The sequence below is a fragment of the Propithecus coquereli genome, unplaced genomic scaffold, assembly GCF_000956105.1.
Source record: "Propithecus coquereli isolate 6110/MARCELLA unplaced genomic scaffold, Pcoq_1.0 Scaffold222, whole genome shotgun sequence".
Classification (NCBI taxonomy): Eukaryota; Metazoa; Chordata; class Mammalia; order Primates; family Indriidae; genus Propithecus; species Propithecus coquereli.
Genome location: NW_012147412.1, coordinates 684,610 through 701,870, shown reverse-complemented (window position 1 = coordinate 701,870; position 17,261 = coordinate 684,610). Strand labels below are relative to the sequence as shown.

Below are 17,261 nucleotides of genomic sequence, written 5' to 3'. Positions count from 1 at the left end.
GGCCTGGATCTGACGCTGGAAGTCTCATTCCAGTCGTGATCTCATCTCTTGCCTTAGAGCTGGCTTATTACGGTTGCGTCTATGTCTTCTTCAGTGCAGACGTTTTACTTTATCCTTCCCTAGTAACACCCCTCCCGTGCCTCCCCTTTCCCTGCCCTCCCCCAGATGGCTGAGCACACAGTAGGTGCTTTAGAAGTTGTTGTGCCAAGATAGGTCATGGGGACATTTCCGACACCAGGTGGCAGCATTGGCTAAAAGTTCTCTCCAAACTCCAGGTCTAGTGTTGTCAAGTAAAAACTTAAAAACTTTTATTTCTGGTACAAATGATAAATACTTTGCATTAAAAATCTGGAATTCAAGTTTTCCTCATACTTCATGCTCCCTCCCCACCCCAGAAGCTTACAAAAATATTTCTGTTAGGAGGGGAAAGAGCTGGTGCCTGCTCTAGAGGCGAAGTTCAGGTCTGGGGCAAGGCACAGTGGAGTGTCTCAGTGGCGGGAGGGCTCCACCTGCCCCATAGGCGGCTGTGGCCAGGGCAGAAATGAGAAGAATGTGCCATAATGTGGTACAGGGGCTGTGTCCCCAACAGCTCCCTCTTGGGGGGTGAAGATCCCCTCATTGCTGGGGGGAAGGAAGGTGCAGAGGGGCCAGCTCCTTCCAGATGTGTGGGGAGGTGGGCGCAACAGGCCTAGCCTCCTTTTAGGGTCTACACCTTGAAAGAGCTCTGCAGAAGAATCATGGCCACCACATCCCGGCTGCTTGAAAGTGAACACTTCGGGGGAGATGAAGGAGGGGAGGGGTGCCAGTTTGGAGAGCCCCTTTCTCCCTCTCTGCCCCCAGGGAAGGCACAGGGTGGCAGTGGGGGCTGCCTTCATGAGTGACCCCCTGCTAGGCCACACCCATTTCACAGTTGAGGCAGATGGGGCCAGAGGGGCTCCCAAGGGCTCCGGCCAGGGCAGTGGGGAGGAGGAAATAAGGCCTCAGGAGTGGTCACCACCCTCTAGTGGCTGGGGGAGGAGCGGCGGGCCCAGAACAGCCACCTCCAGGCCCACCCCGTACCCAGCCCAGCTAGGGGTCCTCATCCCAGAGACACAGCTGCCTCTGGGGCACGTAGAAGTCAAAGCTGTAGCTCTTCTGGCAGCTGCGGATGCCGCACTTGTAGGGCGCAGGCCGGTCGCGGCTGTGGCAGTACTTGAGCATGCAGGGGTACCAGGCGAGGCTCAGGCCGTAGTGGCAGACACAGGGCTTCCCGCGGTCTGCTACCTGCCTGCAGCGAGGCAGGTCCGCCTGCTCCAAGGCCTTGGGCAGAGCCTCAAACACGGAGCTGTCCACACCTGGGGAGAGAGGCAAGGATCAGGCGGGGATGGAGGGAGGGAGCCGTCCCCTGCTTGGCCTCCTGAGTCGTTCAACAGGCATTTATAGACACCTCGTCCCCACGGCTGCCACAAGGACACGGAGCTAAGACCTGGGTGCCAGGCTCCTTGCTAGGCTAGAGGAAGAAACAGATTAAATGACAATGACCTTCATCCATCCGTGGACTCTACATGCAGTACCTCTGTCACCCCGTGAGATACTGTCATCCCAGTTTTAGTGATGCAAAAGTGGCCCAGAGAGGTTTGATGATCTGGCTGAGGTTACACACAGCAAGAGTGGAGTCAGGACTGGAACTCAGCTCTGTCTGACTTCAAGGCCTCTGCTCAGCCACGCTGCGACCCAACACTTTGAAAACATCACATGCTGGCGTGTGTTGAAATAGAAGCGTGAGGAGATGGGGTAGGAAATCAAAGAAGCCTTCTTTTAAAAAAGGTGGTATTTGAGTAGGGCCAGGAGGGGAAGGGACAGCACAAACATGCCCACAGAGGGGGCGGTCAGGGTGGCAAGGGCGCGGGGTGGACGGGAGAGTGTGCACGTGTGGGGTGCTGGCAGGGACCTGGCTGGTGTGGCTCAGTGGCTGTGGGAAGGACCCGCTTTTGGGGGTCTATCAAACCTGCACCCTGGTGTGGGTGCAGGTCACCGGGGAGGGTAGTGTGGAGGGCATGACTGCAGCTCCGCTGGGCATTTCTAAATCCAGCCCTGCCCTGGAAGGCACAGGCGTTTCTCCAGTGCTCAGGAGGCTGGGCAGAAGGACCAGGGCCTGCAGCTGGAATGGTGACTTATCCCTGTCCCCTCTACACAGAGGACCTGACGGCGGTCCTGGGAAAGGCACCCAGAGATGGGCCAGCACGGAAGTCACAGGTGTGAGGAAGGCAAGGACCACACAGAGTTGGGAGGATTCCTGAGGATCCTGGGGAGAGATGCTGGCAGCTGGCACGAGGGACAGCGTGGAGCTGATTTCTGAGAGGTGGCAGCAGAGGTGGGCAGTGGGGAATGGGTGCCTGTGTCCTGCTCCCACGACAGAAGGTCCCATCTCTGTGTCCTCACTAAGGGCAGGGGACAAGGGGAAGTGTCTAGGACTGTCCTGCACAGGGCCTAGCAGAGTCTATGTGTCCCTGCCTGCAATGGGTCCCTTTCCTCTGGCCGACTCTTCTCATCGAATAGCCACATAGGTCCCACTTCCTCCAGGAAGCCTTCCCTGACCAATCGCAGCCTGGTTTAGGGTCCCTCCCCTGAATGCCCTCATCTCATCACTGTACTCCACCATGTTTCACTCTACAGACCTGGGAGGTTCTGGAGGCGGCTCTTGGAGGACAGGGACTGGGTGTCTACCTCTCCGATTCCCATGTCAGTACACCTCTGCAGGTGCTCAATGAATGCCTCCTGAATGAAAGAGCCACTCAACTATGACCCCCCTCCCCTCCTCTTCCCTCTGCCCAGCAGCAACTGTGCCCAGCACCCACTGACCTTGCCCCAGCCAGAACTGGACATCCTCCTGGCGGGTGTAGATGGCATCCACAGCCTCGGCACACACATTGTGGAGATGGGGGCTCAGCAGGCCCCCCTGGCTGAAGTTGACGGCGATGTCCATGTACAGCTGCTCCAGGCCTCGAACCTCCTCGGCCTGCCGCACTGCCCGTGGGTTTTTCTGTGTGCAGGAGAGGAGCCACTCCTACCGGCCTCAGAGTGCTCCCTGCCCGTCTGCCCCTGACCCCTGATCTCTCCAAGATCCAGGGAACAGAGTCTCTCTGGGAAGGGCAGGCAAAGGGGTTGGGGGAGGGCCCCAGGGCAGGCCCTGCTGGACAGGGTAGGGGGCTCAGATGAGGCTGGGGAGAGGCCCAGGGTCTAGGAAGGGACCGGGAACAGGTCAGCAGGTTTAAGGGTTTTGAACATTATACTGAACACTTTCCATACGTCATCTCATTGAATTCTCTCTATACCTATTTTCTCAATAAGAAAATCGAGGCTTTGAAGGCGAGGTAACTTGTCCAACGTCAGCTGGTTAATGAGTGATGGAGGAGATGCGGTGTCCGGTGCCCTAACCTCCACTCTAAATGGCTGGGAGCTGGGACCAGGGGACTGGAGAAATCTGAAGGGCTGGGAGTTCAGTTAGAGATCTGGGGCTATAGGGTCAGGTTTAGCCTGCAGCAAAATCAGAGGGTTCAGGACTCCTGGGGTAAGTGGGTGCCAGGGCTGAGGGCTAAGGTGGGGCAGGGGTGACAGGCCTATGAACAGCGTGAGGATGAGGAGCTGGGTGGGGCCAGGCTTGGGGCCAGGCTGGTAACAGGGGTCAGGGGCCGGGGCAGGCCTGGGGCAGGCACTCACCTGCCGAAGCTTGGCCATGGCCTCACTGGGGATGATCTCATTGTGGTGCAGACGGGTGACAAAGCAGAGGGCCTGGAACTGACTCTGTCCCTTTTCCAGCTCCCCCAGGATCAGGGCTCGGAAGATCTTCACATCCTGAAGGAGAAGGGCAGGAGGACGGGAGACCAGCTGGAGGGAGCAGGTCTTCCCTGCCAGCCGGCCGGCCGGGTGCCCAGCCTGGATGCTGTCTGGCAATCCACACCTCCCTCCCGCTGGTCTAGGAATTTTTATCTTTTCTATTTAAACCCCTGACTTAAAAGAACACACCACAGGTGTTCCAAAGCCTCCTAGAAAAGTAAGTGATAAAATGGAGAATTTTTCAAAAGAGAACCCTTCAGAAGTAGGAAGCTTCACCTTGAAGGAAACAGCACCTCTTTTGGCAGCTTGTTTGTTCATAGCTGACGATTCCCCTGGGTGGAGCCCCCTGATGTCACCTTCATATGGTGGGGGGAGGCTGTGGGCCTCTACAACCGCCTGGGCAGCGTGTGGTGCTGGAGGGGCTGCGTTCGCAAGTCTTTAAGTCCCTCTCTGACATTTTGACTCAGTATGTTTGGGGAAAGGCCTCGAGATCCGCTGGTGCTTCTGCAGCCAGGCCCCTGGCCGCCCACCTCCGGCTGCCTGGGCTAGTGGGGGCAGGATGGGCCAAGGGCAGGGGCAGCAGGCTGGCTGCAGCTGTTGCCTCCTTCTGGGGGCTGGATGGCTCAGTTTCCCCTTTTCCTCCCCACTTCTCCTTCCCCTGTGGGGTTACTAATGGCAGTGACCGAAGCCCAAGGGCTTCTTCCTGTTACTGACTCACCGCGTGATGGGGGAATTGTGACGGGGGCAGAGGGAGAAGGGCCCAGGGTGGGATGGGGCCCTTTCCCAATCTGGGGGCTGGAACCCTGTGCTCCACCCACCTGCACTGCTCACCACGGCCCCACCACACCAGAAGTGCCCCCTACCTTCTCGCCCATCTCTGTGCCTTGACTAACTCTGTTCCCAGTGATAAGTTAGCGTCTGAATCTGTCAAGAGCTCTCCCACCATGGAGGCACCCTGGCCTCAGTGACTGTTGTCTCCTGGGGAACCCCAAGGCTGCCCTGGCACTTAGAATATGCAGCACTGTGTATCTATTCAGCTATCAGTGCATGTGCCCCCGCCCTGCCCCCCTAAGAGAGCCCCCATTCTACTGTGCACCTGCTAGAGTGGGAGGGCCTTTGAGAACAGGGTCTGAATGTCCCCCTTAGAGTCTAGAGACAGGCAGCGAGCGGTCCATGGCTCCACTGCAAAGCTGCGATGTATTAGCTGGTGCCCTGCTTTCCCCAACTTCTCTCCTTTGTAAAATAGGGCTGATTCCTCATTTCCCTGATAGGCTTGTGGTGAGGACTAGGTAGGTTATTTGGAAGAATGTTCACACAGAGCTCAGTAAGTGCTAGCTGTGATGACTGTTGTAGGTGATCAGCTACACATGACTGCCTGTCATCTCAAACCCCCGTGTATTTCTACAGTCCTTTAACTCTACAAGGAAGTTTCTCTTGCTTCCTTTTGCTGTAAATGATCTCTGGAATAATGTGATGTGGGAGTGTATGGGGAGATTTTCCAGAAAGGGAAACTGAGGCCAAGCTAGTGAGAAAGATTCCACTGGGTTCTTTATGATCCCAGAGACTAGTGAGGAAGGTGAATCAGAGCTCGTGTTAACCTCGCTTCCTCTCAATAGGAAATCCCTTCTCGGGTCACGATGCTGGAATCTCCTTGTCCCGCCAGCCTGGGCTATCTGATCTTTCACTCAGGCTGGCTGAGGGGAGTTGGGGGGCTGGTCTGCTTGTAGCATATTCCATTCCGGGCTCAGTTCCTGTCAGGTGAGACTTGATACCAGACTTCCCCTGCTAGAGCTTGAGTCAGGCGATGTCCCTGGCAGGATCCCACAGGCCGAATTCAAAACCCAATTCCCTGGTATTTCAGCTCTGAGGCTTTGGGAAGAACCTTCTCTGCGTATTCACAGCATCTTCTATGACACCACTGGCACATGCAATACCCTGCAGTCTCAGGGCTGCTGAGGGGTCTCACCACTTGGTGACATCACCTGCCTACCATTAGCAGGAGAAGGTATCTGAACTTTTAAACCAGACCAGAGGGTGAAAGGAATCTGAGCTTTTTCCCTGCTTCTGTTAACATATTAAATAATAATGACAATGACAACAACAAAATGCTACCGAAATGGGAAACTGACTGCGGGGCGCAGAAAGGTACTGAGAATTTCTCATTGAGATAGAAGATTTCCTCTGTATCTCCTATCTGTGTAGGACCAAGAGTTATTGAAGCTTCTAACCAGAAGAGACAAATTATTGTTATCATGGGTCCAAAAGAATGTGTGATCCTATTTAAGATCCTGGCGACAACAGGAGGTAGGAACTATGATTGTTACTGAGCTTGGATTGGGTAACTTGTTCAAGGTCACGGACTAAGAAGAAACACAGCCGGGATTTTAACGCCGGCAGGTCTCACTCAAAGCCTGAGCCTTCGTAACCAGAATGCACAACTGTCTTCTAGATCAACTAGTCTAATTCCCTTGATGTTCAGCTAAAGAAACTGGGACTCAGGCACATAGACAGAATGTGGCCTGCCCGTGGCCCCCTGCTAGCCAGTGGCAGAGGCAGGATTAGAACTTGGTTCCCTTTTTTAACCATGCCTGTCTGGTGGCAGTCTGCCTGTGAGTCCTCTGTATACCTGCCCTGAGAATGTGGCAGCTCCAACTCATGTTCCTGTGACTAACAACCCGCATGACACAAATAAGGGAAGATGAAGGAAGGACCCTTCTAACCCGCCTGCCTGCCTTGCCAAGAGCCTCTCTAATGCTCCAGTCTTTTCGTCACATTTCTCCAGAAAACCATATCCCACTTCCTGACCCGAGAGCGACCCCTAGTTTCTGGATCTAACTATTTGGTAACAGGGATCCATCGTCCTGACCATGTTCCTCCAACTAACTTTCCACTCCCTGTACCTCGGACTCACTAGAAAGGTTCCAGGACCCCCTTTTCCTCCAACCTTCACAGGGCAGGGAACATCTGGCCAGATGCTAAGTCCAGGCCAGATGGAAGCCTGGCTCCCAGACCTCCTCCTTGCCCAGGAGTCCCTTGGGATGATTCCCTGACGTGGCCTAGAGCCCATGCTCTAGCCCATGGCACAGCTGGGGAAGAACCAATGGCAGGGAGTGCAGGCAGCTTCTCAGGCTGAGACTCAGCTAGGACGCCCAGACGGGAGGTTTCTACAAGGCTCCTTCTCCCATGAGCTCCCAGGAACCTTCCACCCACTAGGAGCAGCCCACCAGAGGAACCGGAGCACACAGCAACCAGAGGGTGTGGCAAGTGTACTATAGTGTTTGCTAAAGTTCTTGTCTGCAGCTGTGAGTGAGCAGTAAGTAAGGAGTAGTCTCTAGGATAGCACAGTCGTTAAGAACAAGGGCTCTGGACCCAGTATTACCTGCATTCAGATCCTGGCTTTGCCACTACAAGCCATATAACCTTGGGGGAATTTACTTAACCTCTCTGTACCTTACTTTCCACATCTGCAAAATGAGTTAACCAACAGTACCTACCTTGAGGGACTGTTGGGAGGAAGAAATGAGTGAAAGGTCTCAGAACATAGTGGGCTGAACTCTCGGTTTCTCTCCTATTGCTGCAATGTCTGACTCTGTGTTTGCCTTGCTCCAACTGGAGTCTACTCCAGACCAAAGAGGCAGGAGCAAAGATTTTTCTCCTACAGATGCACCTGAGGCCCAGATAGGTCGGGTGACTCCTCTGGGGCTTGCAGGTAATCGGCCAATCAGTAGGAGAGCACTGGCTGGCATTACTGGGAGGCTGGGCCTTCGCAAGCACTGGGCTGGGCAGGGGGTTGGCCAAAGCTAAGACAAAGGCCCCTGTCCTCAAGTGGCTCACAGGGAAGGCTGACTTCCGACAACCAAAGTCAGCGCATCACAACAGGGCCTTGAGCTGTCCTTTATGCTAAGTGCTACGGAGACCAAGGATGGATGAGGAAGCACTTGTCCCTTAAGGATGGGGCTGGGGGTGGAGTGATGGAGGGAAGACCTCCCAGAGTGAGGGACATTTCAGTGGTCCTTGACAGTTAAAGGATAGAGGGCTTTCCAGCAAAGAGAGAGGCATTTACAGAAGGCGGAGGCATGAGGGTCTCCTAAAGCCCCCATCCAATCATCCCTCCACGGTACTGTCATCCGACGACCTCATGCCCTTCAAGGGCTCCCTCTGTCCTCATCATAAAGTGTACCCCCAGAGCTTGGCACCCCAGGTCCCTGCCCACAGCAACTCTTGCACTCCCCATGCACTGAACCGAAGAGCCTGCAGTTCCTGAAAGGAGAGACGCCATGTCTCCCCTTGTGCCTTTCCATGAGCCAAATCCCCTGCTGGGATGCCTTGTGCCCATCCATCTACTATCCTTCAGGGCTCGGTTCCCACGTACCCCTCCTCTGGCTGTCCTCCCCATCCCTCCCACAGAGGTGGCCTGTCCCAGCCACAGCTTCTAGAGCAGTAGTCCCCAGCCTTTTTGGCACCAGGGACCAGTTTCATGGAAGACAATTTTTCCATGGACGAGGGTTGGGGTGTCATGGGCAGGGGGGAGGGGTGTTGTGCAGAGTTCAGGCAATGATGTGCAACCTGTTTCCTAACAGGCCATGGACAGGTACCGGGCTGTGGCCCGGGGACTGGGGACCACAGCTCTAGAGCACGAATCCCACTGTGTTCACAATGATCTTTTTACTTGTCTTTCCTTCCCAACTTGAGCCCTTGAGGCTGGGATAGTGTCTTATTTGCAATGTATCCCTGCCCCCCTCCATCACAGCAGGTGCTCCATAAATGCCTGATAATGAATAAACAGAGGAAGAGGGAACCAACAAGAGCATGGAAGGTTTTTTCTGAGAAAAGGGATAGGAATGTAGCAGGGGAGGGACGCAGAAGAAGGCAGTGAGTGGCTGAATAAAAGGCTGGCAAGAGAGCCAGGACACAGCAGGACACAGGGCCTGAGTGCCCAGCCTAAGGAGTCTGAGCTTCATCTTGCACATCACCGGAAGTCATCGTGGGTTGGAGCCTGCGGTGACATGAACAGATCTGTGGTTTAGAGCTGAATCAGACTCTGCTTGAGGCTGTGCCCAGGCAAGTGTGTATTGGATCTAAATGCCCAAGCAGGGGGCCCCTCGCCTCACTGGGCATCTTCTGTGACCTGCCCCTGGCTCATTTGTACAGTAGCCCCAGGGTCTGGCACACAGCTGGGGCTCAACACTTAGTAGCTAGGTGAATGAATGAGCTCCAGGGCCTCCATCAGTCCCCTGACTGCCAACAAGAAGACGGATCTTTCTTCTCGGCCTTGCCTATAGCTGGGCTCCTGCAGGCTGGCAGGCCTAGAGCTGCTATTTTGGCTTCTAGAAGGTTTAGGGGATCATCTAGTTCACGGCTCAGTGAGGTTCCAGCAGGGGAAGTGACCTTCACAAGTCACACAGCAGCAGAACCAGGACCAGAAGCCCAGACCTCCTGACTCGAAGTCCAGCGATCTTCGTGCTTTCCCAAGCTCCCCGCTTAGCCCTTGTCCAGATATTCAGTTCTTCTTGTGCCCATGCCTGCCATGGTGTCTTTTGGCACCTGCTGTGTCTTCCAGCGAGAAGGCCGCTTGGGCCCAGTGGTGCGGGGGCTCCAGGTGCAGGCGCTGAGAGACGCAGACAGCTCTGGGCCAGGCTGGGGGAAGAAGCCCGGGGACGGTGAAGCTGTCGCACCAGCCCTGCATGGCGGCATCCACACATAGGTAACACTGGACACGCCCGGCCTCGGCCCTGTTACCCGGGGTGCTGGATGAGTCCCAGCGAGGCCACTCGGAACCGGTGCACACACACTCGCACCTGCTGCCTGTTCTCAGGCCCCTTCCGCCCTCTGTCACAGAGACTCGCTGGGGCTCAGACCATCTCTCCCTCCCACAGTCTCTCAGGTTCCCCTTCTCTTGAGACAGGTACTCACCAGAGCTCACTTCCTCCCTCCTCACCCACTTCATCCTTTCCCCAGAGAGACACCTCACAAACCTGTCTCCTCCCTCACCCCTCACACACGCTTCCTCAGTCTCCCACCCAGCAGCGCACGCCCCGTCTCACTCACGCACTGCCTACGGAGTTTCCCCACCAACACTGCTTCGCACACGCACTCACACATGCACATGCGTGCTCACGCAGACATGCACACACACGCACACATGCACGCTTTCACCACGCGGCCTCACCTCAGCTGCAGCCTGCCCCCCGTCTCCTCTGACCCTCTCCGGCCCTGCAGCCCTTCCACCCCCACTGCCTTCCCCAGGGCCAGCCCCCAGCTTGCCCCACTCTCGAGGTGCCCTTCCTCAGCCCCTCTGCAGAAGCCTCGGGGACAGGGGTGTGGAGGGGAGGTTCTCTGGTTTCAGACCCTGCAGCCAGCCCAGCCTTCCACCACCACCCCCAGGGCAATGGGAAATGAAGCTACCCCTTCCCTCCGCACCCTCTCCCTGCCCACTACTCTGCAAGGCTGGTCAGAGCGCAGGCCAAATCCATCCTTCCAGGCCCTCGTGAAGCGCTTGTGCGCCCACCACCCAGCCAGCCCCTGGACAGCTGGCGTTCTCTCCTGGGAGTTTCCTCTGCCATCTTGGTCTCTTTCCCATCACACCAGAGCGCGTGATTCTGGGGCCCAGACTGAGCCAATCTAAATATTTATTCCTCGGCTCCTGGCTGGAGCTGCTTTATGGCTAGAGAAGGGGCCAGCTTCACTGGGCTGGGGAGGGGAGAGGGAGGGGTTGGCCTGGAGAGCCGGCCAGAAAGCAGTGCCGTCCTAACCCTACAGCAGAACCAGGAGCACCCCAGCTGCTCTGCCCAAGCTCCTCCAGCAGGAAAGGGGTGGGTGGATTCAACCCACAGCCAGGTCAGGCACGTCCCCAGGCGACCCCCATTAAGAGATGCCCGCATACCCTCAGGGCGAGGCCCTGGACAGAGGCTTCTTGTCATGGGGCATCAGTGCAACCACTAGTCTGGAGCAGTGCCCCCTGCCCCCTGCCCCCGCCCTCCCCCAGAGCCTCCAGTGCTCTGTCAGCCAAATCCCAAAGGTCACCACTGTCCTGACTGCCCCAGGAACAATGTGAGGCTTTATATGGATCAACTGCACCCCACTGTCCCGCTGACTCAGGGCTCCTAAGACAGGGCTCCCCGCTTCCCCCTCACCCAGATTCCCAGACCACGTGCCTCCCTTGCTCCCTGCCCTTTCTCTGAATCCCCGGTGGCAGCCACTCAAACACTCGCCCACTTAGAGGATGTTAGCTCCTGATGATGCTCCGGTCCCTCGAGCAGAAAAAAGCAGCTGGAACAATTCGCTTAACAGCGAGAGGCAGGAGAGCGGGGCGGAGGGACGGACTGGGCCTGCCTGGCACTGGCATTTCACTTCTCACTTGCCTCCGCTGGCCTCTGCTCTGCGAGGGCCTCTTAGTCACTTCTCACACCAAGCCTCGGGCGTCACACTATTGTCCCTGTTGTTCAGGCGAGGAGCCTGGGGCTCAGAGACCTTAAGTGACTTGCCAAGTTGCGTAGCCGGTAAATGGCAGAAAAATGAACACAATGAGAGCTCAGTGTATCTGTGAGATATTTTTTTCAATCGTCCCCTTCACCCCACTCCCCCAGAGGCCACAGAGAGGAGGGAAGAGTCTCAAACCTCATCTACCTGCAGTTACGAGCTGCGGGTCAGGGGCCCAGCCCGAGTCTGTACGCAGGAGGGCTTCTCTGCAGATTTGTTCCTCTGCACCAAGAGTTTTTTCAGCTTCCTTCTTCTCCTTCCCTTCCCCTCCCCAGGGTTCTTCAGCCTTCTGGAAGGAGCCCTCTCACGGTGCCATGGAAGCACAGGCAGGCAGTCAGGACATAGCGGAAGGATCCCTGGGTCCTAATCCTGGATCTTGTCAAAATCACTCCAGAGCTGTGGGGCTCAGTTTGCACGGCTGCAAGGTAGGGGCAATCCCTGCCTCATGGTGTGCGCTGCAGTGAGGATGTGTGACTCGAGTGACTGCCCAATGGGTGATCTCGAGACACTGGGACAGTCCTCACCTCAAGGCTCGGCCCTCTGCGTGACAGGAGTCTGTCCTGAGTTTACTCGCTGCCTGGCAGCCTGGCAGGGAAGAACTCCACCTCCACCTCTCCCCACCCACTTTCCAGCAGGCCACTCCATTGTCCCCAGGCCTGGGATCTTTTGCTAGGACTCCACCTGGACACAGCACTCAGGGCTGGGAGATGCTGGCCAAGCTCCGGGAAGCACGTTTGAACCCTCAGGTGGGGCTGCTCATCCCTGTTCCAAGGAGGAATTCCTGAGACTGGCGTCAGACCTGACGGCCCCAAGCACAAGAGCCTGGTCATTCTGACGTCTCTGAGGAAATGCTCTGAGCTGCAGAGAGGTCTGAGCCTCCCCGAAAGCATCTCTACTGCCCTCTGTTCCCCAGGAAGACTTGCCATGCATCACAGGCCTCCACGCCAACCTTAGGGGACCTAACACGGACAGGGTAGGGGGAGACTGCGCTCTAAAAGCCTCTCCGTCCACATCTGTGTGATGTGATATCCCCTCGGGATAACAGCCTCAGGCAGCCATGTGGCCATTTGCACATTCCACATCTTCACTCGCTGTAGCCCAAGGCTCTCGGTGTTAGACCAGGGACTATAGCACTCTGGACTGTTCCTTCCTCTGGTGCCCACTCACCCATCGGTGCCCAGGACAGGGCTTGTGTTTCCACCCTCCCCAGGTCCTTGTCCCGTGGGGTGACCCAGAGCTGACCATGGCTCCCCCTCCCAGGCTCCAGCCGTGGGCCCTCGTGGTCTCCTCCCTCCACACTTTTGGAGTCTGTGTCTCCTCCTTTCCCCTCGGAGACGTACCCCCCACCCCGATGCGGTCACACATGACTTTCTGCATATCTTTCAGCCCCACCCTCCCCATCCGGTCAGCACTAAGCCGGGCTGCCTGGGACATGACTCATCCCCTCCCCACGTTTTGGACACTCAGACTGCGGGACAGAGGCAAAACAGAGCTTGGACAGGGACACCAACTTGGGGGAGGGAGACCGAGAGGGCTGTCACACAGCCAGGTTAGAGACTAGGGATGGTGACATGACTGTTACTAGATATGCCAGTGATTATGTCCATACAGGTCTAATTATGCATATAGGATCTGGAGTAGAAAGAACAGTATTGCCTATTGAATGTACATTAGGAATTAGAGTTCTTATACCGAGAGCATGAGGAATTAGGCCTGAAGTATATATGCTGCTCAAAACACACTGGGGTTACGGTGGGTAGAGTGATGGGTTTCAAATATGTGACTGAGTCTGGGCCCTGCCTTCACTGAACAAACTAACCTGGCTCCTCCTCCAGGCCTCCTGCCCTTCCCTGGAGCAGCTGTAGCAGCGGTTCCTGAACTTTGCTGCACGTCGGAATCACCTGGGGTGCTTTAAAAAATGCTGCTGCCTGACTCCCACCCTCAGACATTCTGATTTAATTGGTATGTTGTGTGGCCCAAACATGGGGCTGTTTCGAAGCTCCCCAAGTGATTCTGATGTGCAGCAAAGCTTGGGAGCGCTCAGCCTGAGGGACATCAGCCTTAGGGCAGGGCTGGCAGTAACGCACAACAGCCATTTGATAGCTTCAAGCTACGCATGGAGTCTGTTAGCCTCGCCTGGGCACCAGGCTGTGTGTCCTACCATGGGCTGATGACTGTGGCTGCTTCGGGTCCAGGGTGGCAGTGTGGGGGAGGGTCAGACTATGCTGGAACCCTGCCTGGGGTATTGGCAAACAGGGAGGGGTGGGAGGGGCCGGGGAGAGGGTGCTGGGTCTGGGGTGGGGGGATCGGCGAGACAGAGGGCTTCGCTCCAACCAGCACAGGAGGAGTCACTGCTGCCCTGGGTAAGCTGTCAGGACAAGGATGGCTGCTCCTAGTCTGAGGGGCTGGCCAGCAATTTTGGAGCTTCAAAGAGAAGGTTGCAAAGAGGAACTCAAGGCCCCTCCAGGCTCAGGGCTGACTGTTCTGTGTGACCTTGGGTCCGTCATTCAACCTCTTTGAGTCCAGATTTAGCAGGGAGGATCCTTGCTGCCATGGTGTTGTGAGCCACAATTATCAAAGCCAGTCGCTTCTACTTCTCAAGCACTTAGCACAGTATCAGAACACAGCGTGAGCATTTCCTGTGCACTGCCTTGTTTGGTTCTCCCAATAACCATGGGACATGTACAATTATTATCCCCATTTTACAGATGAAGGAATGGAGGCTTAGAGAGACCAAACTGCCCTCCCAGGGTTAACCAGCTAATAAGTGGTAAACCAGGTCTGTCTCATTCAGTGTCCCGAGGGTGATCAAATGGAAAACATCACTCTTTCCAAGTGGATTAGGGACTTTTCTCCAACCAACCCAAATGGGTTTGGTACAGAAAACAAAAAAAAATAAAACTTCCAAGCCTCTTTCTTACAGGAAAAATCATTAGTCCTGGAAAGAACTTTCTTGTGGAAATCTGCCACCGACTATGAGGCATGAGGCCTTGAGAACTAAGTGGGCAACAAGAGAGGGGACCCACCCCAGAAGGATTCGAGCACAAAAGCTGCTTTGGCCAATGCAGACAGTGTATTGGGTGTGGGTAAAGGCCATTCCTCCCCACCCCTGCATTCCCCAACCCCACCCCGTCCCAGGCCAACTAAGAAACCTAGAGTTGAGGGGGCTTTGGAGAGCTGGTTCCTTTTCTTTGCCTTCCACTCCCAACTCCCTCCCTTACTGATGAAATTGGAGATGCCAGGGGCGGGTGTGAAATGCCAGCTTCTGGGTCAGAGGCTAACCTGAAAAGCAGACTTTGGAAACCTGGGTGGAGGTTTGAACCACTGTGAGGATTCAAAGGAGGTCCTTGCTATCAGCTCCAAGTGCCTTCCCTAACTGGGCAGTCAGACACCCCCTATACCCTTAGCCCCGATCCCCGGCACCCACCCCCACCGCCAGCAGCCACCTGGGCACTCCCTCTGAGAGGGAGCTTTCAGGTCAGAGCAATAAAAAACTTCCAGCTGTAGCTAAAGGCTATAAAACTCAGCCCTGCCCCGTTGCCTCTTTCACTGTCCTGGCCACAGCCTTGGCTGCTGGGGAGGTCCCAGGAATGGGGAAGTCTGTCCAGGGCTCCAGTGCAGCCACGGGAGCAAGGCCAGTGGGCAGCAGGGTGGGAGGCTCACAGCCTGGCCTGGGGCTAACTTCAAGGACAAGGCGCTGGCATGGACAATTAGATCCCTGACTCCCCAAAGATCCAGCCACTAATTTAGATTTTTCAGGAACAGAACACACTTGGGAAAATTCCTCTGAAGTTTAGGGGGGAAGGCAGGGGGTGTTCTGGCCCTGTCAGCTTCCCTGTGTCCCCACACAAACTTATCTGCTCCCACTTGCATCTGAGAACCTAGCTTAGGCCTGTTGCGTATGGGTGGACCACAAAGCCTTCCCATCTGTGAAGGTTCACCCCCTCACCCCGCACTGGTCCACCCAAGTACTATGTCAGTGACAACTTGGTGGCCCTGGGACAGATCGGCAGTCAAGCCTAACCCCCTACCCCACTGTCCATTGGATCTCCCATCACCCCTGCTATCTATGGCAATCTCTCTGGGTCCCTAGCTGACCCCCGAGACTCTGCAACCTCTCCTCTCAAGCTCCCAGTCTCTAGGAGGGAGGAGAGAGAGGTGGCTCAGGCCCCTGTCCCCAGTCCCACAGGCCCTGGGCTTCCCCAGCTAACTAACCTGCCTCACCTCTGCACTCCACCAGAGACACAGTCTCACTGGGCCTCTCTTTAGTAGGAGAGGGGCTAGGAGCAGGACATGGTAGACTCCCTTTGAATACCTAAAACTCACCCACCCTCTTTTCCTCCGGGTTTCCTGCTGCTTGGTCACTGTTAGTCACTCTACCATCATCCTTCCAGGCTCATTTCCTGATAACCCCCAATACCTCCACTCTCCCCCGCCCCCTTGGGGGCCAGGCCCACCTCCTGGTTCCATCCACAACACACACAGACTCACTGAGTAGGGGCTGATCTCTGACCCCCTACCCCCAATCAGGGCCAAAAGGGGTGGGGGCTGTTGGCTAGCTCCCTTCCCAGGCAGGGTAAAGGGTGGCATCTCTCCTAGAGGGAGGGAGCCTCACCTGGAGGCTCTCCCCAGGGTCCTCCCGCCGCAGGCACCCCAGCCTTTCAGACCAAAGAGGAGAGAGAGCTTCTCTGGGGCTTGGGAAGAACCAGGGACAGTCAGCTCTGCCCAGGAAAGTGAGACAGAGAGAGAGGTAATTTAAGGGCTCCAAGATGTCAGGGATGGGAGGCCTCACAGCCACCTCACTGCTCTGGGCAGAGGTGAAAAAACGAGGCCCACAGAAGGAAAGGGACTTGCTGTAGACCACACAGCAACACAGTGAGAACCCAGGACCTCTGATATCCAGCCCGGGACGTTTCCGCTAGAACACAGGGAAATTACTCCAAGAAGGGCGTTGGGGTTGTTAACCGTAATTCTTCTGAAGAAGGGCAGTGTCTGGGGGGCTCTGGGAGCGCTGGAGGAAGAAGTGGGGGAAGGAGGTGGTCAGGGCGTGAGAAGGCGCTGGGGTTTCTAGACCAGAGATGAAAGGCTGGAGCGGGGATAGGAGGGGGCAGCAGAGCAGTTCGCTGGGGAGAATGAAGGCGGCCAGGTCTGGGCGCTGGGGAGTGGGACAAAGAGACGTAGAGACGATCACGGCGCGACCCTGGGGAAGTCTCATCCCATTCCTGGGCTCAGACTCGCAGGTCCCACCCCGGCGAGCGAGGGTGCCTCACCTTCTTGAAGTCCGCGGTGAAGGAGACCAGGGTGCCGTCGGGCTTGCGCAGCTCGAGGCTGATGCTGTCGGCGTCGCTGTCCGCCTGCAGGCTCTCCTCGGTCACCTGGCCGTCGGGCAGCCGCACGCGGACCCGCAGCTCGGCCGGCGCGCCCGTCCCCGCAGCCACGCCGCGCGGCGCCCCCAGCAGCGGCACGAGCAGCAGCAGCCACAGCAGCGCGGGGCGCGTCGTGGGGACCCCGCGGTGGCCGGGCGGGCGCATCCCCGGGGGCCGCCGCCGCCGCCCTCCGCGGCCCCGGCGCGCCGCGTGGGGGCGGGGAGAGGCGCTGGCAAACTTCGCCCGAAGTTGGGGGCTAGTCCGGGGCGCCGGGGCGCCGCTCCGCCGCGGGGCTCAGCCGCGGGGCCGACCGCGACGTGGCGCGGACGCACGTGGGCTGCGCCCGGCCGCGCGCCCCGGTGGCTCCGAGTCCCAGACCGCGCTGCCCCGGCCCGCCCACCGGCCCAGCGCCGCGGCTCCCGCGGCCCCCGACTCCGGCGCTCCGCCACTCTGTTTTGCACTTTTCATTCAATCCCGCCCCCCGTCACTTCCTTCAGAAAACAGAAACCACCAGGACCTGCCTTAAAGAGACCGCGCACCTCTCGGCCCTTAAAGGGCCCGCTGCGGCTCCCCGCGCTCCCCGCGCTCCCGCGGCCGGGC

At 57.0% G+C, this 17,261-nt stretch overlaps 1 protein-coding gene across 1 annotated transcript; it reads right to left on the bottom strand.

Annotated features, from left to right (window-relative positions):
* Positions 1-285: 285 nt before the first annotated feature.
* OAF (OAF homolog (Drosophila)) lies at positions 286-17,058 on the bottom strand. The gene is made up of 4 exons (XM_012644922.1): positions 16,566-17,058; positions 3,700-3,834; positions 2,842-3,022; positions 286-1,334 (listed from the first exon to the last, which is right to left on the bottom strand). The coding sequence occupies exons 1-4, from the start codon at positions 16,824-16,826 to the stop codon at positions 1,069-1,071; spliced, it is 843 nt and encodes a 280-aa protein (XP_012500376.1). The 5' UTR covers positions 16,827-17,058; the 3' UTR covers positions 286-1,068.
* Between the last annotated feature and the right edge of the window lie 203 nt (positions 17,059-17,261).

Excerpts from the sequence above, each read along its gene's own strand:
- OAF (XM_012644922.1), bottom strand. The coding sequence starts at position 16,826 with ATGCGCCCGCCCGGCCACCGCGGGGTCCCCACGACGCGCCCCGCGCTG. Across the intron at positions 3,023-3,699 it reads CCATGGCCAAGCTTCGGCAG|AAAAACCCACGGGCAGTGCG; the intron begins GTGAGTGCCTGC and ends TCCTGCACACAG. Across the intron at positions 1,335-2,841 it reads CCAGTTCTGGCTGGGGCAAG|GTGTGGACAGCTCCGTGTTT; the intron begins GTCAGTGGGTGC and ends CTCTCTCCCCAG.